Here is a 26,271-nt window from a genome sequence, read left to right as displayed (position 1 = left end):
AATTTGGATTTGGGGATTTTGTGTGTATGTAAGTGTGTTCGGTTCTGAATTTTAAACTGTGTATGAAATAAATTTGGATTTTAGAATAATCAATTTTGGGATATAGCAAAATTTGACAGCTAAAAGTCACCAAAATATGTCTGACCTTTCAAAAAAAGTTATCTTAGCAATTTCTTGTGATTTTTAGTTGTCAAAAAATGATTCATATTAAAATAATAATAAAAAAGAGTGACAAATCATCACTTAACAGTCAAAATAAACGGCAATAACCAAAACATTAGATGGAAAAAAAGTTTTAGGACAAAGATTAATCTTAAAAAAGTTAAAGGACCAAAATCACAAAAGTTGAAAAGTTGATCAAAAACATATTTTACTCTTTTAATTATTTTTTTAAGTGTATCTCTTTCAGTGTTTTTAACTTTTTATTTAGAAAATTAAGCTTGGTCATAAAAAGGTTATTTATTTATTTTATGATAATGTAGGTGGATTCTACTAGGGCGGGTTTGTCATGGAGTAGTGTAAAATAATTTAATTTTATATTGTTATCCAATTATAAATTATCATTTGTACAAAGACAATTGTTACAATTTATAAAAATTAACAAATTTAACATACATGGTAATAGTTTGTGATTTGATTGATTGTGTAAAACTATTTTACATTATCACTATCACTATCAGTATATAATCTTTTTTCTCTTGGTATAAACATTAAAACATAGTTTGTAATGATATTATTGAATTAAATGCATATCTCATTAACCCAAGGGTTAACGCAATGGTATAAGGTCCCATTGTGTTCCCATGAGTCGAAACAATCTATTTAGCGGGAGAATTCATGTTCGATTTTCATTGTGTGCAAAATTTTATTGGACCAGTGACAGTTACACATCACAACCGAGATTAATCTCTGATTCAATAATACAACTAAATTGCCCTAAAACTTAGTCTATAATAAAACCAGTCTAACTAACTAAGCCTGTTTGATCTTGATAACTATTTAATATAACATGATATTATATTAATATTATATATCTTAAAATATATTAACTAAAATGAGGAATGCTAGCAAAATTATCATTCTGATAAAGTATTTAAAAAATATCAGAAAGAGTGTCGCTTATAATTTTGTTATGTACAATGTTAAAACTTATATACTAATAAACTAGGTTGATATGTTTTTATCTCTTATTATTGAGTCTTCATCGGATTGACTTTTAGTTTAAATTAATGGCTTGATCAAAATTTTAGGTCAAGCAAGAATAAAGATAAAAATGTCTTGTCTGATTTCAAGGAACACTCTTATTATGAAAAGGAAAAACTTCCCTAGGACATCTCCACCGATGTTATTCCTTAATCTTTCCAATAAGCACCACCACCTCTTAAAACACAATCGTTCGAGTGCAATCTTGTCAACCATCTAGCAATTCTACAAGCACCAATACCTTATTTACTTTTATGGGCCATATGTCGGCTTATGTCAGCTTTTGTGATAAAAAATAAAAAATAAAACTATATGTAGGGATATAATACACATTTAATAAATTTTTTATAGTTATCAAGTTGGAGATTCGTGCAACATAATATTCTGGTGATTCTAACATTATGTTTAGATTATTTAGATTTACTTTTTATTTTATTTATTTAATAAGTTTACTAATGAGTTGTTCTTTTTTTTCTTTCATTTTTTTAAATTTTGGTGGATCAATCTTATCTAACCCGCATCTCACCATGAATTAGATTAGATTGGGATTTTTAACCCAATCTTAAAATGGATTCAAACTCAACTCATTTTTTAGGGGATTAAAGCCAGATTGAGTTGGATTAGTTCATTTGACATCCCCAGACGCACGTCTTGATCCAAAACTTGAAACCAAAACTCCTTAGGGTGTGTTTAAATAAGCGTTGGATGTTCAATAAACGCAAATCCTTCAAATTTCTTCAGTCACATCTTGTTTCTAGGAAAGTGTGGAACGGAAGCTGGAACAGTAAAAGCACACTTAGATATAAAGGCTCGTCGTATCAGATTCTCTGTTGATAAAACTCAGTTTTGTGGAAGAAAAAAAAATATCATTCTATCCAACTAGGTTGCTGATTCGTGCTACAAAATTTTGGTGTTAAATATGAAGTTTCAAGTTCAACAACAATCGTTGCTTCAACCAACTATATAGTACTTAAAGGCACTCACTCGTCTCAGATTTCTCCCTTTGTCAGCAAAGCCTGCAAACCCGGGAGAGGGAAAGATTTGGAGAAATCTTTTGGGTCCCTTTGTGACAGTCTTTTTCCCCCACTGAGTGGTATATGCTCATTGAATTAAAATATGTCCAAACTAATCTCAACTATAGGTTTTACATTGAAACATGTGCCATAACAAGAAGAATTATGTATTTTTCATTCAAACAATGAGTTCGAACAGAAGATTTGATTTGTAGGATAAATCATGCTTAGGATGCAAAAGTAGATTAATTGATTTCGGCTGCATATGGGACTTTTCACCCTTATGTTTTGTCCACATGGAACAAGAACAAGGGTTAAAAGCTTAAAATTGCATAAATTGTTGATGTTGGCTTCCCATTTAAATGAAGGCATCACTAAAATTATATCCTCCAAAAATGCTTATTTGATATATTTCAATTAATGGAGAGGATATTTTGAAACATTCTGCAAAATACTTTTGTTACAACATCTAAACAATGCAAGTATTCAACATTGTATCATCATTGCACATGTTAGATAGCAGCTAGTGTAATAATGGTCAAAAGTCAAAACAACAATCGGTTGCAAGATAGTAAGACTGCTAAATACAACTATAATATGAGAATCTACATAGAAACAGAGTGAAAATGTAAACTTCAAGCTAGCACTATTACAAAAGGGCCCCAAAAAATAATACAAATCTCCTTGCCTTTGTAGAGTCCTCAATCAAAATTACATATGGTTCTTCTCTCTTTAGAATTAAGATTTCTGGCACGAGATGAACCACTGAGTAAAAAAAATGCCACCTCTTAGAACTCAAAGCAAGGATATCATCGAATTGCTGAAGATTTCTCGTGATGAACAAAGCACATTTAGTTCCATGAGGACATTTAGAGATGTTTCTGATGCCTCTTTATAGAATCAATCCAGATATTATGCCTTTGACCGTCTAAATTCAAACCATATCTCATAGTGATTGAATAGTAAGCTATCATGAGTATGCTTCCCAAGATACTCAAGCCCCAAACTTGCAAGCCTCTTTGTGCATTCCTCTCCTCCCAACCTTGAACAGAACTTTATATTATGTGATACAAAGATTCGTCCATCATAAGGTTTCAATTTAGATGCTAATCTTTCCAATCCAGTCCACACGAGTTTATCAGGCATGTGAAGAAATACAGCACTAGCATAAATCAAATCATACATTATGCCAGAATCAAACCTGCTGAAATCCATGTCATCCCCCTTAACAATCGAAGGCCGTTTGTATAAGAGGCCTTGGGCAGGAAGCTCATACCTAAATACAGCCATCAAAGAGAGCTCATCCCTTTCAAGACAATGAAAGTGTTCAGGATTTAAGTATCGAATGAAATGCAAACCAACTCGAAGAGTGCCACAGCCTATCTCTAGCACCTGTGAGTCTGATCTAAGTTGACTGGCTTCAGCAAGAAACTCAAACACATCTCTTCCCCCGGCCCAAGGTTCACCATAGTTGCTATGGTGCTCTTCAACTAGTAGTTCCCCAGGGCATGGCAAGGCTGTGTGATTATCTGAATCAGGTCCCTCATAGTGAGATATGCCCTTAAATCTGTACTTGGAAGAAATTGAAATTAGAAAACCCAAATGGACATTTATACATCCATGCTAAATCAAAATAAAATTAGAAATTACAACCAATCCTTTAAAAGTATATATATCTCCAAAGAGGCTACCAGAATACTGAGCCCCTTTATTTGGCATGTTATCAAGAGAAAGAGACAAAGACAGGGATAGAAACAAGGAACAAGAGTTCTAAAGTTAAAAAGGAAAACATAATGCAAAAACATAGCATTCTATAGTTCATTCATTATGATAAAAGGTTTGCTCTCCAAAAAAGAAAAGAAGTTTTTGAAGTTTGAACTACATTATATATGTGTTTGAATTTGAGCATCCCAACAATTATTGACAATCAAACAGATAAGTACGGCAAGGATCAGAGAGAGGGAAACCTCAAACATTATAAACTGCCAATTCAAAATTAATAAACACGTTGATTCTAAATATTGTGAAATCAATGTTTAATACAGACTTTCACAGAAAGATGGACATAAAGTAAACAAACTTCACTTTGAAGCATAGCCTCATGTAAATACTATTGGAGAGACAAAAAACAGCAGATTTCAGCACAATTTCAGTTTAACCCAGGAAAACCTATTTCTAATTGTTTTCATGCAACTTCTCTCCCTTTTGCTGACTCCAACACAATTTCAGTGCTATCCTACTGTTCAGCTAGTTAATTTATTTTTCTACATTGGCTAATACATGGAATCCATTTTGTTAGAACTTTTAGAACCAATGCTCCCACCCCATCCATGTGTCTACCAAAAACCAACTTCCAATGGCATCTAGAGGTGGCATGATTCCCATAAATTATCATTCTGAAGACTCTAATTAAATGAATAGGATTAAGAAATATTAATCCTAAAACAAAGGTATGCTCACATACACACACGTGAATGGAGAGCTTGGAAGGGTCTTACTGTCTAAGATCCTCAAGTTGCTGAGCCCGAGTGCGAGGGTTAATACCCTTGCGAAGCACATTGTCATGCATATGAAGCCCATTTGCTTGGATTTGATTCTTCACCCACTCAACATCCTCCTTCCTCGTTGATAACGGAATATTACTGCTGCTAGACTCCTTCCTTGTGGCTAACGGAACATTACCGCTGCTAGACTCAGGAACACCAATACCAACACCAACACTCCTAACATTGGAGGCAGAGATTTCTGAAGGAGTAGGGCAGGAGCAGGATGAAAGAGAGGACAAAAGGAAGAACAGGAAAACAGTAGCCACTAAAGCAGATAGAACCAGAACAGGCACAGATACCACCACACCCTTTGACATTGCCCGTGAAGCTGAGAGCGCCATCTATGACTAACCACAGCTCTTAGTACCAGCCTGTATAGCTAAGAGGCAAATAAAAAATAAGCAAACATGCCATTGCTCAATCAATGCCCAATTGCTCGTAGTTACAATTACATAAATACTAATTGTACCACAACACAAATAAAATTAAAATCCCAACTGAATGGCATCAAAGTTTATTTATTTACTTTAGCTAAGTAACATATCATACATAAAAACAGAATACAGCTAAACAGAACCCAATTGAAAATTCCATGTATGGTGTATATAGAATCATGAAATCCAGCAACTTTACACAACCTATTTGTGTATTAAAAAGTGACCCAGTTGGATAATGAATGCAATGGACAAAACAACACGCACAAATGGCATTATCAACAGTTACTTGAATCCAAATCCAACACACCCGAGACATTGAGCATAGATCATGAAAGTCTGAAGATGAAAAGGTAGAGACATGTTGGAATGCGTTGCAACGAATCGGACAAAGAAGGAAGGTAAAAATTCGTACCGGTTAGAGAGTAGATCTAGGAGGGTATAGCGCCACAGGGTTGGGATGCGTTGAAGGAGAGAGAAAGAGAGAAGAAAGAACAAAAGAACAGCAAGATACAGGGGTAGAAGTTAACCCATGTTTTGTGGTACCGGTCGTGAGTGAAATCATTAACAACAAAAATAATGGAATAAAAAAATGAGATAAAATAGAATAGAATAAAAATTATCCTGTCGCATATTTAAATTAAACAAATAGAAAAGTATAAAATAAAAATAAAAATGATTCAAGCGAACTTATAATCATTTATTTTACTCTTGTGATTTTTTTTCACGCTTAAGAGATGATGAGTGTTCCCAATTCCCTGAGACAGAAATAAATTTTATTCATGGTGTTCGTCATTACCGCGGAGGGAGTTTTGCGCAGGAAGAAAATTAAACCATACTCTCACTAAATAGAATAGCTCGTTATTCACGTATGAATACAACTAAATCTTACACACTGCATTATCTCTATGAGTTTAACTTGTAAATTTATTTTAACAATCTAAATATAAATTAAACATTTATTTTAACGGTCTAAATATAATTTAAACATATGAATTTCTTAAAAAAAAACTCTATTTTATAATTTTTGGTTATGATGTTTATGTATCGGGTTAAGGTGAATTTGACTAAATTCGTTATTTAACTCAATCAAAATTTCACAAGTTTGATTGATTTGTGCATTTTTATCATCAAACCTGAAATGAATCAACTCATTCATAAAATATGTTGTTTCAAGTTGGATCAATCAGGTCTAAACATTTAAAAATTATTTATTACTTTATAAAATTTTTAAAAAATAGAATAATAATTTATTTTTGCTTTAAGCTTTGCAAATATATAAAGATTAAATACTCTTTGAAGAGATCAAGTTGCAACATTATTTGATTAATAGAATGAATTGTTTCAAAACTAATATAGCATTTTGTTTTAGATAAAAAAAAAAACTACTGTATTGGTATGAAAAAGAAAGAAATAGAATAAAAAAATAAAAACAACTAAAAAGAGAAAAATGTAGTGTTTTATATTTTTTTAATTATATATATATATATATATATATATATATATATATATATATATATATATATATATATATATATATATATATATAGGCCATGGATTTGGTCAAGTCATAGGTTAAAAAATAGAACTCGTTACTCAAATTGTACTCTAACGAGTTAATTGGATTGGATCAAGTTTGACCTAAATTCTAAAAAAAATTAAACTTAGCTTATTGGATCGATTTGAGATGCTTGGGTTTGGCTTGAAACAAGAAAGTTATAAGTAAAGCAACTAAGAATATCATGGAGAGTTCAATCTTGGCTAAGGATGAATGTTAGCGACATGCCTTACACATACAAGTCAAACAAGAAGTGGTGTTTTCACTAACCAACCAGTGAGTAATGTGTAAGAACCTATCCTTGGGAGGAGAACAATAGTTAAAAACCGTAGGCAGACTGAGGAGCAAAAGGAGGAATATGCTAGAGGAGGGACTCGTACTTGATTAGCTAGTTGGTGAGACAATAACCTACCAAGGCGATCATCAGTAGCTAGTTTGAGAGGATGATCAGAATAACTTGTGAAGGCAAAATGACGTCATAGGGGTGGTTTTACAAACTTTTTTCTTCAGAGGGTCTATTTGCAAACATATTTCAGAGGGGGTCTTTTTTTAAGGGATCCCACCAACACCAATAGCGAGTTAACGTATCCCGCCAGTACGAACAACGGCTTCTCCATGCATGGGGTTCCGCCCCCATGCCCACCATCAATGCATCATCATCCATCCTGCGCACCATCATACCATAGCATTTGGAATTGTTGCTGCCCCGTACACGCCATTCAGAGTAGCGAGATTGGCTGCATAAATATTGGATTATATTTCTCTTCTCTTAAATTGTCTTCTTCACAAATGCCCAGTATTTTAATATCATGCATCTTTTAGAAACATTTGCTAACATGTTTGTGCAGTATTTACATAATAAACTATATAAGATATATACAATATTTTGTTTAACTAACACTTTAACCTTAAATTAATCTTAATTACCATATTTTGTTTGTGCATGAGGATTGATGATACACTGATCAAAGATATAATAATCTATATCCTATTAATAAAGAAAATATTTCTTTTTTACCCTCTACATGAAGCCAGCTCCTTTTTTTTTCTTTTTGAGATATATTCGTAGCACGTGTTTAGGCTTTGAGAAATATGCGTTAGCATTACTGTTAGTAATAAATCATTATGATTACTTTGGGGGGTTATTGATTTCTTTGACTCATTTATTTTGCATTACTGTTTCTAAAACTACCCCTCTGACGTCATTTTGCCAACTTGTAAACACCCTACTTTTAGTCCTTATTCTATACTTATGTAATTTTGGTCATTAAAATTATTTTATTGCACATTTAGTTTTCGAAGTTTTTAAAATTAAGCTATTTTGGTCCATTATTAGTTTGTCATTATTTTTTTAACATGAATTATTGATGTGACCTTGATATGCTAACGTGATAAATAATGCGACATGTCAATTTTTATCCTTAATGTCACATCAATACATTCTCAATTTCATGCAAGGGTGATAAAAAAAAATCAAAATTGATGAAAAATCGAGCTATCCAACTCTACTACCACTCAATAAGGCTGAAACCAAAGACACTTCACAATTGGGTATGGTCCAAAAATATTAATGTTCGATATTGAGTGTTTTAGGCTCAAAACCGACTGATGATTTACGTGTCATGTTAACATATTAGTATCACGTCATCATTAACATGTCATATCAATAATTTTTTCTAAAAAATTGACAATCGGCAAACAATAGATCAAAATTGTTAAATTTTAAAAATATGGAGATTAAATGTGCAATAAAAAAAATTTAGAGACCAAAATTGCACAATTGTGAAATTATAGAGACCAAAAGTGGATTTAAGATTTTTTTTTTAAAACTCAAGACTAATTTTTTAACACTTCCTACGTGTTATTTATAAGATTATTTTTTTCAATGTTTGTTCTTTTTTATAGGATTCTTTTTAAATTTTTTAAATGTATTGGTTATTTTTTTCTAAAGTAATTAACTATTTTTTCTTCAAACATTAATTATTAATTAATTGAATGAGAGAAACAATTAAGTAAAGAGAGATGATTAATTTTAAAAAATTAAGGGTACTTTCAGGGTGTATCCTAAGATTTTATGGGTCCATGACAAAATTTTAAATAAGACCCTCTTATATTTGAATATTTAAAAATAGACATGTAATATCATATATGAAAATATACATTTTATTTTACTAAACAAATAACATAATTTTAATAAATCTAAAAAAGATATATCATATTTTTTTATTTAATTTATTCTTATGTTATTATCTATTATTCAATTTATATCTCTAAAAAGATTACATAACATAAATATTTATATATAAGATAGGCATGACAAAAGAGCTTATCCAAAGATGAGTTTGACTCTTCTGGTCCTCGTCCCCACAAAAGATAAGAATGATTTCAAAGAGGTGATATTATATCTTTGAAACCAATTCATACTCTTGTCGAAATTTATCAACTTTGAATAAAATCGCATGAATATATTTTTTAAAAATATTAATTATATATATTTATGATTTAATTTATTTTTTTATATTTGATTTTACAAAGAAAATTCTCTAGCTCCATCATTATTATTCATCATTGACAAAATATCATTTAATATTAAAGCTTACATGTATTTTGTTCTTTATGAAAATACTAATTTTAGTTTTATTTTCTTTATAATTTTAATTTTTGTTTGTGTTTTTTCAATATGTTGATATATCATAGAGTTGAAAATTCAACCATTATGCATTTATGATTGTAAGACATTAGGAAAATTAATTAAATGAGTGTCACATTTTTTTTATGTGAACCAAGGTATTCCTCAATTGAAAGCTAATAACTAATCTTCTGAATTTTTGGGATCCATTTAAGGAGTTGATATTTTCCAACAAATGTTTTTTCATACACAGAGTCATAAATACTCGCTAACTCTTACGAGCTTACGAGTCCACTTGTCCTCTACAAGTTGACTCTTTAGTAAACTTTTTTTTAGTAAACTCTCTAAGTAAACTTGGTAGACTCTCGAGTTTACCACCAAGTCAATGAGTTAGCAAGTTAAAAAAATTAGACCAAAATGTAAGTTATTTTTTATTGTTTTTTGTCTGGTTAGCATTCAATATACTTTCATTTAGTGTGTTATTCTCAAATACAAAATTCTCACATCTAATAATATCAAATCCTTGTTATCTAATAACATCAAACCCTCGATAAAAATGATCTACCACTACTATAACTTTTATTATCTAGTAGTGATTCATTATTACTAGACTTGGTTATTTAAATATTCTGAACTTTATAATTTACTGTTTTACTTTATTATATTGTTGAAATGTTTAATTACTATGTTATTTATAGATATCTTGTTATTATTTTTATACGAAATAGACTCTTACGAGTCTACGAGTTAAGTCCACGAGTCGAATTTATGAAATTCTTACGAGTCTACATAAACTCTCGAGTTTGATAATCTCATTCGTGACTTATGCTTAATGTACATGGTTACCTACCAACCATGTCACACTATATTGGTGTTACATTTTAATTTCAATAAAAATAGACATAAAATAAATAATAACTTCAATTTATTTAGATAAATAATACAGAATAATATGAAAAATATATTACAAAACTATATATATATATATATATATATATATATATATATATATATATATATTGACGTAGTGTTTATCGTTGAAGTGTTTCAGACAAAGTTGACAAATTCATAACACTTATATTATACTATATATTTAAAATCAACTAAAATTACACTCATAAAAAAAAGAGCACGTTTATCACTTTATTATTGCTCTTGTAATAATTTACGTATTTTTTGGCTTTTGGTATTTTCCTAGACATAATTATGAAAATGATTCTTGGACTACAGTGATAATTAAGTAAACTCCTATTGAAGTAAAAAGAAAAAGCATTTAAATATATAGTTCATACTAAAATACTGAAATTTTAAAGATTAAAAAAAAATACACTATTTTAATTCACATACAAGTATTTTTTTTTTCAATCAAAATTTTAGAAAAAGAGATCATGTCCTACTTTAAGCAAAGCCTTAAAATATATATACTTACCTCAATTAGTGATGATTATTATGTTGATTCAATCCATGCAAAATATATTTTTGATAAGGAACCAGAAGCTTTAGCCTTTAAGAATGAGTAAATTTCCAAAAAAGACTCCCATATTAACTTGAAGGATAGAAGGGAATAACTCAATATTCCACCAAAAAGTTAAAGATGCTAATTACGATAATTAAAAACCGTAACTTATAAAGGTAAATCTCGTAAATCACGATATGATTACCAAATAGAAATTAAAAATTTATTTGATTTAAGAAAATATTTTTTATATTTGCATTTTCATTTACAAATAGTTGTAAAGCTACTATATTATTTTTAGTTGATTTCTATTTTAATATATATATATATATATAATAATAAAATATATTTTATTATTTTAATTATTTCCTATACAAATTTATAAGAAAAAATAAAGTGATACTCATATAATTATTTATAAAAACTAAAAATAAAAATTCATATAAACTAATACAGTAATACTCTGAATTTTAAGACACTAATAATTAAAATAATAAAAAATTTAAATAATACTTTTAACTTTTTTTTTGACAGAATAATACTCTTAACTAGGAATTCAATAATAAAATATTTTATTAAAATTAATTTAAAAATACACTTAAACCACGCTTAACATTTGTCATTTTAAAAGTTTTTTTTATATTTCAAATCAAAGAGTTCTTATTATCTCATTACTCATTCTAAACAATTTTTTTTTAGGTAGAAGTCTAAAATAGGCACAAAGGTTTAAAATAAGACCAAGATATTATAAAACTCTGTAACATATTCTATTTCTACATATAAAAAAAGAAAAAAAACTGCGCATTAATAATGTAATACAATATCATTTAATACTAAATCATCATTTATATAAATTTATTAATTTTAATAAAATTATTTAAAAAATTATACCAATTGTGAGTTATGATTAAATGATAATGTCACATTACAGTATCATCATATCACTATTAAACTTTTAAAATATTTCATAGAATCTCTACAACTTTTGAGGGTTAGTCTTGTAATGGTTGATTATGAATATTTTGTTTTTCAAAAAAAAATTCATGAACTATGGTTTATCCGATTGAGCTAGATCTCTTGATCATTTTATATTAAGCAAATTACAACAACATCCTCCAGATATTATATAATTTCACATAACTCCATCTTTTTATTTTTTGTTTTGTTATATTAATTTCCTTTTAAGTTTGAAAACATCATACTAACTTTTTGTCATATGTTTTAAAACATTAGATTGACATCTTCTCTAATTTTACACTAATTCCCCCAACAGAGGAGATAAAAATAATGGTTTAAAAAGAAATAAATACTAATATAATTACACGAAATCTCAAAAAATATTACTATAATTTACTCTTTTATATTTTTATACATCTAAACTAGCGAAAGGTCAAATTTTCGCTGCGAGGTGGGGAACATGTCTAAAAAAAAAAGGTGGGAAAGTGAAAAAAAATCTAGTAAAATGAAAATGGAACAAATAAAAACAAAAACGACAACTTGGTAAACGTTTCCGTTTCGTTTCGCATAGGGTTTTTTTTGTTTTGTAATGATACTCATTGTCACCACCAACACGCTTTCACTTTCCTGAACAACCACTTCATCTTCACTCTTCCTTCAATTTTCCAACAAGGTAACCCCAAATCAAATCCGAGTTGTTTCTTGTTTAAGGTTGTTTCTTTCGTGCCCACATGTTCTCTTCTCCTAAATCCACTATTTTTTTATCTTCCCCTTCATTATTTAGGGTTTGGTATTGTGATAGAGACACACGGATTTTTGGGAATTTCTTGTGACACGAGGAAGTTAGAGAATTTTGTTGTATTTTGCTTGTGAATTAGGGTTGGCTGATTCTTTTTGCAGCATTGAAGCTATCTACTCTCTTATTAATATTTTTTTGATTTATTTTTTGCTATATCTAGGGTTCAAGGGTATTATGCTTGCTGGATTCATTCTCTTGCTGAAATGCAGTCTTTCTAGGTAGAATGCTCATTCTCACAGTTTCATTTGTTTACTAAATGAATGCCTTTTCTTTTTGTTTTTTTATACGAAGTTTTGATTTCTTGGTTTGAATATTTATAATTTGATCTTGATGTTGTGAAATTATAGAATTTTGCTGACTATTTAGCCTTTCTGATATGAACTTCACGTGCCTTAGGATTAGAAACTAGAAACCTCTGAGAAAGCTGTTTTAGTTCTTCTCGTAAGCTAATAGTAGTAGCTTCTGAAAAAGAAAAAAAAAACACTCTGAAAAAAGGCTGAATCACATTACTTTTTATTTTATTTTATTAAGTTTACAAAAGCAGAGCACAGACCACAAAAAGATCCTTGGTGATATACTTCCAAGATTTCTGGACATGTGGCTTGTTCATGTTTGAAATGAATTGGTGTAAGAAGATATAAGACTCAATTTAAATAGGTTATTAATTGCCATTTAGTTTAGTTATTTGATTTTTTTTTCGAACAGCAAACAAGAATTTGAATTTATAAATATGTTTTTGGGGGTATAGGCAAATGATCCAGTGAGTCGGCCTCTCTGAATCAAATTACCATGTAAATCCCTTGTGGGGTTGAAATAATGGAACTCATTTTCTGTATATTATATGCCTGGCATCAACATTTTTGACATACTAGAAGTTGTAGTTGTAAGGTGAAGAACAATGAGAACCTTCAGTTTTAAACATGCTATACTACGATAGGATTGAACGGTTGTACTAGACTTGTAGTTGTAGGGTGATATAAGTTAAGAAACCTTAATTTTTTTGTTCTTGATTTGTTATATTATATACTTTGTCGATAATGTTGTAATTATTTGCTTCAGTGATTGTCTCTCCTTTTGTGTTAATGGACTTCTGTATGATATTATCTCTATTTCCTCATACTAGGGTGCCCCTACTTTCCATTTATACATTATTAGATATATCTTTGAAGTCCTGGATCATGGTTGGATGAGTTTTTACTTTTTAACTTATAAAGTCCCAAAATACTACTCAAAGCCCACTGAGTGTAATGATACAAGTGTTAGATTACTGGAAAAAAATAATATGTAATTGCATTTGCACATTGCTTTTAGCATGTGCTCATTTCTTTTAAGTTGAATATTTCATGTGTTCTCAATCTTTTTAGTCATGTTGTAACGGAATCTGTTTTCTTTACCTGCTGATTGTAAGCCCTCCAGTTTTGGAATATGAATTGAAATCTCATGTAATGTAGAAAAAAATATTATTTCTGCACTGAACAAGTTGATTGAACTTCTTTGAAAGCTTGCGGGTTGTAAGTTAATTTTGGTTCTGTTGACAGAAAGTTTGTTCAACTGTCCCATTATTGGCGTTAGCTATGCTACCCACTGGAGCAAAAGAGACCCAATTACGTGAGAGCAACAGTCAGAAGGTCCATCCTCAACCAATAGAAGAGGCCATGAATCAGAATCCAGAAGCAATGGAAACCCTAATATCTAAAGTTTTTATGAATATCTCTTCCTTGAAGTCAGCTTATATTGAGCTTCAAGCTGCTCATACTCCCTACGACCCTGATAAAATTCACACTGCTGATAAACTTGTTATTAGTGAGCTGAAAAATCTGTCTGAACTCAAGCATTTCTACAGGGAGAACAACCCAAAACCAGTGTGTGTTTCTCCCCAAGACTCACGTTTAGCTGCAGAAATTCAAGAACAACAGAGCCTTCTGAAAACTTATGAGGTCATGGTGAAGAAGTTCCAATCTGAAATCCAGAATAAAGATTCAGAGATCCATCAATTACAGCAGCAGATTGAGGAGGCTAGCCAGAAGCGAGCAAAACTAGAGAAAAATCTGAAGCTTAGAGGTTTGTCAACCAAAGAATCGGAAGATGAAAATGGCTTTTTCCCTGTTGATCTAACTCCAGATCTCTTCACCTCTGCTGTGGAAGTGGCTGCAAAAGCCATTCATGATTTTTCTAAACCTTTGATCAACATGATGAAAGCAGCTGGGTGGGACCTTGATGCTGCTGCCAACTCAATCGAACCTGATGTTGTTTACGCAAAGAGAGCTCATAAGAAATATGCATTTGAGTCTTACATATGCCAAAGAATGTTCAGTGGCTTTGAGCAGGAAAACTTCTCTGTCAAATTAGACAATACTACTGCAACTAAAGAGAGCTTCTTCCACCAGTTTCTCGCTTTAAGAGAGATGGATCCCTTGGATATGCTGGGGCAAAATCCAGATTCCATTTTTGGGAAATTTTGCAGGAGCAAATACCTGGTGGTAGTTCATCCCAAGATGGAGGCATCGTTCTTTGGAAATTTAGATCAGCGAAATTATGTGATGGGTGGAGGGCATCCAAGGACTCCTTTTTACCAGGCTTTTCTTAAACTGACCAAGTCAATTTGGCTTTTACACAGGTTGGCTTATTCTTTTGAGCCGAATGTTAAGGTATTTCAGGTTAAAGGAGGGAGTGAGTTCTCTGATGTTTATATGGAAAGTGTGGTCAAGAATCTGATAATGGATGACAATGATGAAAAACCCAAAATTGGTTTGATGGTTATGCCTGGATTTTGGATTGGGGGAAGTTTGATTCAGAGTAAAGTCTATCTCTCTGGTATGAAGGCGGCTGAATGATTCCTGAACACAGTCAAGACTTTCAGAAAATGCATAGTTGATTGTATGTGGTTTGTTTGAATTGTCGTTTCTTTATCTTGTAAGAAAATGCTGTTGTCTGTAATTTTTAATATCCTTTTTAGTGGTTGTAAGAGTAAATGAGCCCTTTATCCTTTGTTTACATTCAAGTCCCTTCTTGTATTGTGAAAACATCCTGCACCGAATTCTAGTGTTTATGGGAGGGGAATAGGAAGGTATATAAAAGAAGTCCCTTTTTTTTAGGAGTTTCGATGCTTTGGGGGAGAAGCAAAGTTCTTGCGTATGCATTCCAACAGTTGAGTGCACTAAACTAATCAACAAGAGATGCTTTTTGACTTAAAAGTATTAAACTTTTGTGTAGCTTATAGTTATGTTATCATTGATTTAAAGTTGAAAACTATAAAGCAGAAATTTGATGGTGAGACAAGAAAAAAAGAATAACAACCTTTAAATATAAAGGCAAAATTGCAAATTTGGTTTCCTATTTTGTCTCCAATTTCGGATTTTGTCTCTCGGTAAATTAATTCACAAATTTTGTTCTCATATTTATTAAAATCACGCAATGTTGGTCCCCTAGACCACAATTGGAGATTGACCGTTAACAAGTGACGTTGATTGACATGTATCAATATTTGAGAGACACGTCAATATTAATGTGCAAAGTCCTAGGAAGACCCAAACAAACTGCTCCATAACTAGAAGGAAGAGAACTTTGCCAATCCCTCCAATGACTCCACCTCGAATCTTCGAGGTGCAATCTGCAACAACGAATGCATCTACAAGCTCTCCCTCAACAACCTCTCTCTTTGCGTCACCATATCCCCTTTCCTCTCAAACTGCACCAATCTCCAAACCCTAGACCTCTCCTCCAACTTCCTCACAGGCCTAATCCCCTAGAACTACAGTCCCTGGTCAACCTCGTCGTTCTGAACCTCTCTTCGAACAGTCTCCAAGGGGTCATCCCCCCGGTGCTCATAATGTGCGCCTACCTCAACATTATTGACCTCTATGATAATTTGCTTACTGGGCCCATCCCTCAGCAATTTGGCCTGCTCGTTCGCCTCTCCGCTTTCGATGTGTCCAATAATTGCCTCTCAGGGACTATCCTGGCTTCGCTTTCCAACCGGAGCGGGAACTTGCCCAAATTCAACGCTAGCTCATTCCTAGGGAATAAGGATCTCTACAGTTACCCATTGTCGCCGCTTAGGAATAGAGGGTTGTCCGTTTTGGCCATTGTTGGGATTGGCTTGGGAAGTGGCCTTGCTAGCTTGGTGCTTAGCTTCACCGGGGTTTGTATTTGGTTGAAATTTGGGTTTGGGTAAGACCAGTGCTGCAAATGATTTGCACTTGGATTCTGCAATTATTTATTCAATGTTAATGCGCTATTTATTTACTTTCATTTATCTTATAATTTGCAGGATTTGAGATCTCCCTTTGTAGTCATGAACTTAAGGTGGGCATGGGTTCAGTAGTTGCTGCTGAAGTGTTTGAAGCACATCGCATATCTGTAGTTGGCGTGTCTCTTAGACGTTGACACGTGTTAGTCAACGTCATTTGCTAACGGTCAACGTCCAATTGTGACCTGAAGGATCAACATTGCGTGATTTTAATAAATACGAGAACAAAATTTGTGAATCAATTTACCGGGGGACAAAATCCAAAATTGGAGACAAAATGGGAGATCAAATTTATAATTTTGCCAAATATAAAAATGATCCAAACCGTATCCTACTTATGGAGCATGCTAATGTTAGTTTTTAATTGAGAATTTTCAAATCATGATTTATCCCGTTATGGTTTTGGGCTTTTCAATGGAAAAACCTAATATGCACGCAAATAAAACATACATTGTCAATACATTTCAATAAAATTAAGCTCTTTTGTGAATGAAAGACATTTTATATAATAAAATACCACCGAGACGTAAAATTGTTTGCGTTTATTTTTTTTAATTCACAAAACTCGAGATATGAAATAACTAAGGTCCTTCACCCTGCATGCTTTTATCAACATTTTAAATGGATTAGGTATAGAAAACATGTTAATATTCAGTAGATAATTTTTATTGGTTATTATGTTATTGGTGTGAAGTATTCATTGATTTTTTTGATAACGAGTTTTTGTTAAAAAATCTGACTAATCATCTTTGGTGAGGTCTATTATTTTAATCACATTTTTTCATTCACATTTATGAGTCTAGTACCATTCAGAACATGTTAATAATGGATAATTTATTTATAAATTCTTACCTTATTTTATTGGACCTTATACTATTATATCATTACTTTAATAATTTTCGCTCTAATGATAAGCTCACTTAAAAACTTAAATTAAGCCTTACAATATACTGTTTTAATATTTATTTTGTTTCAAGATAATAAGCCATTTGTATTTTAATTTTGAAATAATAAATATGCTAAAAAATATTTTATTTCAATAATTTCTTTTAACAAAAAAAAATTAATTTAAGCTTTGGAATAAAATCTCAAACAATAAAGAAATGGAGGGTGTCACATTGTTGGAGTGTCCAACTATGATTGCCCTTTCTCATAAGTTTTGTTTGATCAATAATTATAATATTAATTTCCCATTATGGTTTCCATCCCATTTAAGTAAAAATTTCAAACTAAAAATTAAAATGTTCAATTCTAAAAATTAAATATATACTGCATTTTAATTAAAAAATTACTTTAAAATTTAAAATAGATAAAAAATAATGTAGATTAAAATTAATAATAACTTTTAAAATACATGTAGAAACATAAAATAATGTGCTATTAAAATAGAGTTCAAAATTATTCTTGCATCTACAACGTTTTCAAGTAGGGACTATTAAATCCACTTGAAGATAACAATGTATCTCTTTTTTTGACAAAAATGCACACTCCTTTCTAAGTATCTTTAAAATTGGGATGAGGATCATAGTAAACTTCAACGGATGTCATTGTTTGGGTGATCATATGAAAAAATAATATTGTTAGTAGTTCTTCTTCAATAATCATATTCTGTAATATTATGTATGCATAGTTATCTGCTTTGATGTATTCATAGTCCAAGATTGAGCCAAGTCACATATAATAATTACAAATTATGATTGAAACACTTCAAAAGCTCTCTCTACGCATTTTCTTGTTGCTTCCATAAAATGAGAAATGAGAACCATTAATAGGGATCATTATATTATAATTAACGGATGAGATAATTGTCATCGCTACCCTTACAGTCATCATTGTCATTATTATCACTATCTTGATAATTATTCTAACCACTACCGTCATGATTGTTACCACTACTATCGTCTTTGTCAACACCATTACTTTATGATTATTGTCATCATTGTCACTACTACTTCTATGTCCATACATCATTATCACCACCTTTGCTGCAATTACTACAATGATTACCGTTGGAACAACTCTCATGACCGTCATCACAACCTCTACATCCGATGCCGGTGAGCTGTGATGGGGACAATGGATCATGATGATGGTGGTAACAATCACGATACTGATGGCGTTGACAATCATAATAATGGTGATGACAACCATTTAATCTCATTTGTTAATTATTTTCAATTGTAATCCAAATTACTCATATTAATAGTTCTCATTTTAAAAATGTTTAGAACCAATAACGAACCATAGATGATGCACGTGTCATTAATAGTTTTAGTAATCCAAATTATGTCTCCCGGAATCTTCTTTGTGTTGGGGTTTGTAATTATGTTTTGCAAGCCCATTGATCAATCACGGACATGTGTCTTTCATTTTTCTTCTTTCCTTCTTTTCCAGTAAACATTAACCCACTAGTGTCGCCTTAAAAACTCCAAGTTGCACACCTTGAGCCAGCCTACATATCATCAACACAATCTATGTTTAAACCATCCCTAATCATTCAAATTTCATACATTTCCTCAACTTAAGCATTATATTAATTATACTTTCCTTTTTTCCATTTTTTATTCATAAAAGTCAAACTTAGGTATTAAGAAGTTTAGAAAAACTCACACATATAGTCAATTAAGTAATTAAAATCCCCTTAGTATACAACATATTAATTATCCTTCCCTTTGATTTTTATCTTTCCCTTTTTTTCCCCTCTCCCGCCACTTTATTAGAATTTTTTGCTATCTAAGTTCGAAAAGTCCTACTCTTTTGAACGTGTAATTAACAATCCAAGTTTGGACCACATTATTACTTCACATACCACCTCACTCAAATAAAACTTCTTAAACAAAGGTTTACTACAAGGTATTATCGTGATATCAGGCTGGAGTTATGAATATATATATTATCATCTACAGATAAGATAATATAATATATTATACGTTAATGCTAATTAATAATCTCTGACTTTATTGACCGACTAGTTCGAATGTAAAATTTTCTAAAGCTCTTCATCTTTGTTCATAGTGCAACTCATTGCACATATAAAAGACATAAAATAACGTAACAAATGGAAAAATTATATACCTATGCATGTAATTATATAAAGAACTCTATATATAATTAAGCACTAAACCCCATCGGTCCATTGCCATTTTCATCAACAAAAAAAATCTCCTATCATTGAAAGCTCTCTATTAGACCCAACATGGCACAACTCAACCTCACGTTGCTACTCATTTTCCTCTCTCTTCTCTTTTCATTTCTTGTCACCCCAATTGAGCCATCATCATTGACAAGGCATAAAAATTCTCAAACAATGACCTACATAGAGTCCTCTTGCAGTAGCACCCTATACTCAAATCTTTGCATCCGTTGCCTTGCCAAATATGTCAAATCCACCCTAAATGGACCCGGACACTTAGCCCAATATACCTTGTCAATGAGCCTCTCTAGAGCTATTCACACAAGAGGGTACCTTTTAAAAGTGGTCAAGGAAATGAAGGCCAAGGGTGTCAAGAACAACAAAAGGGAGTACTTAATCGTGCAAGATTGTGTGAACCAAATCACTGATAGTGTGAAACAACTTAGCCAAGCCACGAAAGAACTACGCAGGTTGAACCAAATGATGAATTTTGTACACCAAAACAACATAACAATATATTTAATTTAATTAAGTTACTAACCTCCATCCATAGCTCTTTCCATAATTCAGAAGATGAATTTGACAACACTTGTAGTTTCAATTGCAAAGAATGCTTCTAGCCTTTAACACAATAACTGATTCCATAATATCAGGATGCAAATATACTCTTAACAATGTAATTAAAACTAAAATGTTGTTACCAAATATGACTAAGTCAAGTGGTTGAGAAAACAAAAAAATGGGTGAAAAAAATTAGGACCACTTTAATTTGATTTCAAAATCAAAACTAACATTCTCCTACTTGGTCCAATGTTTCTCACACTTTATGATATCTACAACACTGATAACTTTATGCTCACACCCAAGATGCTAACCATATGAATCTTGGAGGTAGGTTCTCTAAAAATGATTATTACCTTCCATATATTACAATGTAATCACTCTTAGTAAAAACAACAATTTAACCGAATGAACATGTTCAATATTTATTGAGTCCAAATTACACATCTTTCTCAACAAAAATGTATACAACAAAATGAGAAGACAAACAAATAACTAAAGTTTCACTACAAAAGGAGCTTTACATGATAGAATCAAGTCCCATACTATTAACATGATCCTTAAATGACTTTGTTTGCATGCCATTTGTCAATGGATCTGCAATCATTAGTTCAATACTGATGTTTTCGAAGATGATTTCATTTGCTTTGACACATTCCTTCATGGCTAAATACTTAATGTCGATGTGCTTGCTTCGACTTCCACTTTTATTGTTTTTAGCTAGAAAAACAGCAGCTGAATTATCACAATATATCTTTAATGGTCTATGAATAGAATCCATCACTTGTAGACCGACTATGAAACTTTTTAACCAAATACCCTGTGATGCCACTTCAAATAATGAAATAAGCTCAGCCTCCATGGTAGAAGTAGAAACTAATGATTGTTTTGCACTTCTCAAAGATATTGCTCCATTAGCCATCATGAAGATGTATCCAGATGCCGACCTGCGAGAGTCAACGCAACTAGCAAAATCCGAGTCTGAGTAGCCAACAACTTCTAAATTGTCAGATCTTTGATATATAAGCTTGTAATCTTTGATTCCTTGAAGATATCTTAAAACTTTCTTTGCAGCTGTCCAGTGCTCTATTCTTCTTTGATATCTCCCAAGCATTCCAACCACAAAAGCAATGTCAGGTCTTGTACACACATGTGCATACCCAAGGCTTCCTACAATGGAAGCATATGGAATGTTTCTCTTTTGTTCCCTTTCAAGCTCATTTTTAGGACATTGATTCAAATTGAATCTATCACCTTTCACAATAGGTGGCATGTTGGGTGAACAATCTTTCATCCAAATTTTTTCTAGAACTTTATTAATATAGGCCTTTTGAGGCAAGCCGAGAATCCCTTGAGATCAGTTTCTATGGATCTCTATGCTAATGACATATGTTGCCTCACCCATATCCTTCATGTCAAAATTCTTAGAAAGGTATGGTTTCACTTCATGTAAGATCCCAAAATCATTGGTTGCAAGAAGTATATCATCCACATATAAGAAAAAATATTATTTTACTCCCACTGACCTTGTGGAATATGCATTTATCTATACTATTCTCAACAAAACCAAATGATGAGATGACAATATGGAATTTCAAATACCATTGATGTGATGCTTGTTTTAGTCCATATATTGATTTCTTGAGCTTGCAAACCAAGTAAGCCCCATCACTAGAGGAAAAACCTTCGGGTTGTGTCATATAAGCTTCTTCTTCTAAGTCACCATTTAGAAAAGCCGTTTTTACATCCATTTGATGTAATTCCAAGTTAAAATAAGCAACTAATGCCATTATGATGCGAAAGGAATCTTTCATGGATACAGGAGAAAAGGTTTCTTTGTAGTCAACTCTTTCCCTTCGAGCGAATCCTTTGGCAACCAATCAGGTCTTGTGTCTCTCAATGTTACCTAATGAATCCTTCTTGGTTTTGAAAATCCATTTACATCCAATAGGCTTTATCCCATTAGGACATTCAACAAGATCCCATACTTTATTATTTTCCATAGATTCCAATTCATCTTTCATAGCATCGTACCATAGCTTAGAATTACAATTGTTAATCGCTTGCAAAAATGACTCAGGATCATTTTCAACTCCAAAGTCATATTGAGACTCTAAATACACTTGATAATCACTAGGAATTGCAGGTTTCTTTATTCTAGCTGATCTTCTCAATGTTACATCCACGCCTTTTGGTTGTTGTTCAACAGGTTGTTCAACATCTTGTGTTTGATGTTGTTTAACAAGTTGCTCAACATTTTGTGTTTGATGTTGTTCAACTGGATCTTCTAGGATAAGATCAACTTGATGTGGAGCTTGTGTTACACGATTTTGGTGAGTATCGCCAAAAACCACTAGCTTATAACTTGATGTGGGAACTACTCCTTCACATTGATTTTTCTTAAGATCAATGCCTTGAGTTAAATCACTCTCACTAGCCACATCATTTTCTAGAAACTTTGCATTTCTTGACTCAATAATTCTAGTGCTATGAGTTGGAAAATAAAATCTATACTCCTTAGACCTTTTAGCATAACCAATGAAATATACACTAATGGTCCTTGCGTCCAACTTCTTTTCATTTGGATTATAAATCCTAACTTCAGCTGGGCAACCCCAAACACACACATGTTTTAAACTTGGCTTCCAACTTTTCAATAATTCAAATGGGATTTTAGGGACCACCTTTGCTGGTGCCTGATTTAGTATGTATGTAGCTGTCTTAAGAGCCTCATTCCATAATGAATGGGGAAGTTTGGAATTGCTAAGCATACTTCTTACCATGTCCATTAATGTTCAATTTCTTCTTTCAACCACACTATTTTAATTCGGCGAGCCAAGCATGGTGTATTGGGCCACAATACCATGCTCTTGAAGAAACTTTGCAAAAGGACCAGGTGCTTGTCCATTTTCAGTGTATTTGCCATAAAATTCGCCTCCTCTATCTGATCTCACAAGCATGGTGTATTCGAGCCAAGTAGACTTAAATAATAAATCAAATCCGGATGCGTTAAAGTTTATTGAATAACCTAAAGGAACAAGTCTAGAAACATAAATTAAATTCCTGGAAAATTCAGGAATATAAAAGACATTATTCAATTCAAAAACAAATCCAGATCCTAAATTAAGTTTACATGTGCGAATGACAGCCATATATGAACGCATCTGATTCCCAGAGTAGATGAATCATTCACCTTCATTTGGCTCCCTCTGGCTTAAGAAGCCCTGCATGGTATTAGAAATATGAATCGTAGATCCAGAGTCAATAAATCATGTATCATGACAAATATCGACAATATTAGATTCCAAACATACAAAGGAAAAATAATTATCCTTCTTTCCAAGCCAAGCCTTATGTTTATAGCAGTCCTTCTTCACGTGTCCTTTCTTTTTACAGAAAAAACACCTAGACTCCTTCTTAATTTTGACAATAGAAGGTATATGGTTCTTTTCCTTCCTTTCCTTCTCCCCTTATCTAGAGTCACGGTAAGAGCACCTTCACCAAATTCTTGAGCAAGTCTCCTTTCCTCCTGGACACACATGGTCAGAAGTTCATTGATTGACCATTTCTCTTTATGTGTGTTGTATGATATTTTGAAGGGACCATACTGTGATGAGGTGAATTCAAAATTAGGTGCAACATGAATGACTCAGAAATTTCAACCTGGAGCGACTTAAGCTGAGCCTCATAGATGACAACTTAGACATTAGGCTGCTAGCCAAGGCCTTCTTAGAACTTTCAAATTGTTCATCTATGGTTTTCATGAAATCTTTAACCTTTTGACATTCCGAAATTGAACCACAGATACTAGCAGAGATACATGTCTTGATGAACATAATGGAAAGACAGTTAGATCTTTCCCATTGTTCATATAACACAATATCTTATGAAGTGATAGAATCCATAAGCTCAACTGGCTCATCCTTATGAAGAGCATAGTCAAGGTCAGCAACCCCTAAATGGAGAAGAACTCATTCCTTTCATTGCTTATAGTTTTCCCTGTCAATATGGGAACCTTATTTTTATCATCGGATATTATCAAAGATTGAACTATAACATGTAACCAAATATCAGTGCTTATAATAATTTAAAATGCATGTGAATCAATACATCATCAAAATCTACCTATGGGTTAAAATTCTAACATAGAAAAATTCACTTTATTTCTTTATGATGAAACTAATAAATTATCATTGCATCTCCTAATACCTGTGGGTTAATTAAGAGACAAGTTTATTTCATCCTAATTGATCATGAAAATTATAATAAATTCCCGTGGGAAAATTCAATATAATAAACACAATCAATTACAAGTTATCATATTAATCTTCATATGATTCCTGTAAGTATAATCTTAAAATGGATGCTATGGCTACTCCATAAAGTATACCATCACTAATATGATATACAATAGCGGAAACACATGTACATAATATAATGCCAAAAGGAAAATCCTTTTACGCTTTGAAAAGGCAATAAATACTTTTAATGGAATCAATCATGCTTGTATGTTTTAAAGGAACAACACACACTTGATTAATACAATATAAAATATATAAACAAAAGCCATATATATTTAATGCAGTATAGAAGCCTCACAGAAATAGAAAACAAACAATTTGATTTTTTTTAAAGAAACATTGCAATCGTAATTTAAAAACTATCAGCGCTTAACACATACAACTAGGCAGAGGAAAACCAAGCTCTGATACCAAATGATGAATTTTGTACACCAAAACAACATAACAATATATTTAATTTAATTAGGTTACTAACCTCTAGCCATAGCTCTTTCCATAATTCAACAGATGAATTTGACAACACTCGCAGTTTCAATTGTAAAGAATGCTTCTAGCCTTTAACATAATCACTTTAGATGGAATGAATATTGTTTTCTGATGTGTTTAGACTAGGGCTCTATGCCTATTTATATAGATCAAATTCGGTCCATCATGAAAAATGATTTCATTATAGCAAGATCCAAATGTACTCTCAACAACTTTATAATTAAAACTAAAATGTTGTTACCAAATATGACTAAGTCAAGTGGTTGAGAAAACAGAAAAAGTGGGTGAGAAAAATTAGGACCACTTTAATTTGATTTCTAAATCAAAACTAACGCCAATGTGGCTCTACCATCCATGATGACTTATTGTGGTGCATAAGTAATGTTGAGAATGGGTGAGCACTGCCTTAGCAGATTCTAGTAATTGTGCATACTCATTTCCTAGTCATAAGATGAGTAAGAGAGAAACTTCTATTAAGGTTAAGGCCATGAATGTGGCAGAGGTTACTAGTAATGCACTTGCCTTGTTTCATAGATATGCATCTAGGTATCGACAAGTAGAAACAAGAACCATTAAGAAGCTCTAGAAGCTAATAAGCCTATACTATTACCACCCACTGTTTGTTCATGTGCATATATGTACATATTTTTTAGTTGGGTGGGTTATGGTTGCTATTGATTTGATATATCTATTTCTATAAATTTAATTTCATTATTACTTGTGTTCATAGAAAATCGTGTTAATTGTAGTATTTTGTCATTGATTATTATGGCGTGGCTTAAGACATTTATATAGGCAAATAAGTGGCGTACATAATGCCAAATTATGTGTGGCAAAAAAAATCGTAATATGTGTTTTGAAAAAATTATTATTGAATGAAGAACAATTTTATAAATATATTATTAATTTTAAAAACTTATACTTAAAATATTAACTACGATCAAAT

General features: G+C 31.8%; 2 protein-coding genes and 2 pseudogenes across 6 annotated transcripts; 3 read left to right on the top strand and 1 right to left on the bottom strand.

The window, feature by feature from the left end:
* Positions 1 to 2,777: 2,777 nt before the first annotated feature.
* LOC100787144 (uncharacterized) lies at positions 2,778 to 5,939 on the bottom strand. Of its 3 annotated transcripts, none has more exons than XM_006573362.4 (3): positions 5,612 to 5,939; positions 4,715 to 5,133; positions 2,778 to 3,783 (listed from the first exon to the last, which is right to left on the bottom strand). In XM_006573362.4, exons 2-3 carry the CDS (start codon positions 5,101 to 5,103, stop codon positions 3,129 to 3,131), a joined length of 1,044 nt encoding a protein of 347 aa, XP_006573425.1. In that variant the 5' UTR covers positions 5,104 to 5,133; positions 5,612 to 5,939; the 3' UTR covers positions 2,778 to 3,128. The 3 variants fall into 3 exon arrangements, with proteins under 3 accessions (XP_006573425.1, XP_003517035.1, XP_014630610.1); XM_003516987.4 differs by having other exon boundaries at positions 4,715 to 5,141; positions 5,612 to 5,769; XM_014775124.3 differs by having other exon boundaries at positions 4,715 to 5,141; positions 5,507 to 5,729.
* A 6,424-nt stretch (positions 5,940 to 12,363) lies between these two features.
* On the top strand, positions 12,364 to 15,690 carry LOC100786595 (uncharacterized). 3 transcript variants are annotated; one of them, NM_001361244.1, is made up of 3 exons: positions 12,364 to 12,469; positions 12,756 to 12,813; positions 14,134 to 15,690. In NM_001361244.1, exon 3 carries the CDS (start codon positions 14,170 to 14,172, stop codon positions 15,427 to 15,429), a length of 1,260 nt encoding a protein of 419 aa, NP_001348173.1. In that variant the 5' UTR covers positions 12,364 to 12,469; positions 12,756 to 12,813; positions 14,134 to 14,169; the 3' UTR covers positions 15,430 to 15,690. The 3 variants fall into 3 exon arrangements, with proteins under 3 accessions (NP_001348173.1, NP_001348172.1, NP_001276243.2); NM_001361243.1 differs by having other exon boundaries at positions 12,364 to 12,507; NM_001289314.2 differs by lacking the exon at positions 12,756 to 12,813.
* Positions 15,691 to 16,009: 319 nt separating this feature from the next.
* On the top strand, positions 16,010 to 16,981 carry LOC100812445 (receptor-like protein 57; annotated as a pseudogene).
* Positions 16,982 to 20,040: 3,059 nt separating this feature from the next.
* Positions 20,041 to 25,911, top strand: LOC100811895 (pectinesterase inhibitor 9-like; annotated as a pseudogene).
* Positions 25,912 to 26,271: the final 360 nt, after the last annotated feature.

Source organism: Glycine max, chromosome 1 (assembly GCF_000004515.6).
Source record: "Glycine max cultivar Williams 82 chromosome 1, Glycine_max_v4.0, whole genome shotgun sequence".
Lineage (NCBI taxonomy): Eukaryota > Viridiplantae > Streptophyta > Magnoliopsida > Fabales > Fabaceae > Glycine > Glycine max.
Note: the sequence above shows the minus strand (reverse complement) of the source record. Positions and strands in the feature narration are given on the sequence as shown.

What these genes read in the sequence shown, in the direction of transcription:
- LOC100787144 (XM_006573362.4), bottom strand. Translation starts at nt 5,103, where the DNA reads ATGGCGCTCTCAGCTTCACGGGCAATGTCAAAGGGTGTGGTGGTATCT. An exon ending in CAACTTGAGGATCTTAGACA is followed by an intron (nt 3,784 to 4,714) that starts GTAAGACCCTTC and finishes TTCCAAGTACAG; the next exon opens with ATTTAAGGGCATATCTCACT.
- LOC100786595 (NM_001289314.2), top strand. Translation starts at nt 14,170, where the DNA reads ATGCTACCCACTGGAGCAAAAGAGACCCAATTACGTGAGAGCAACAGT.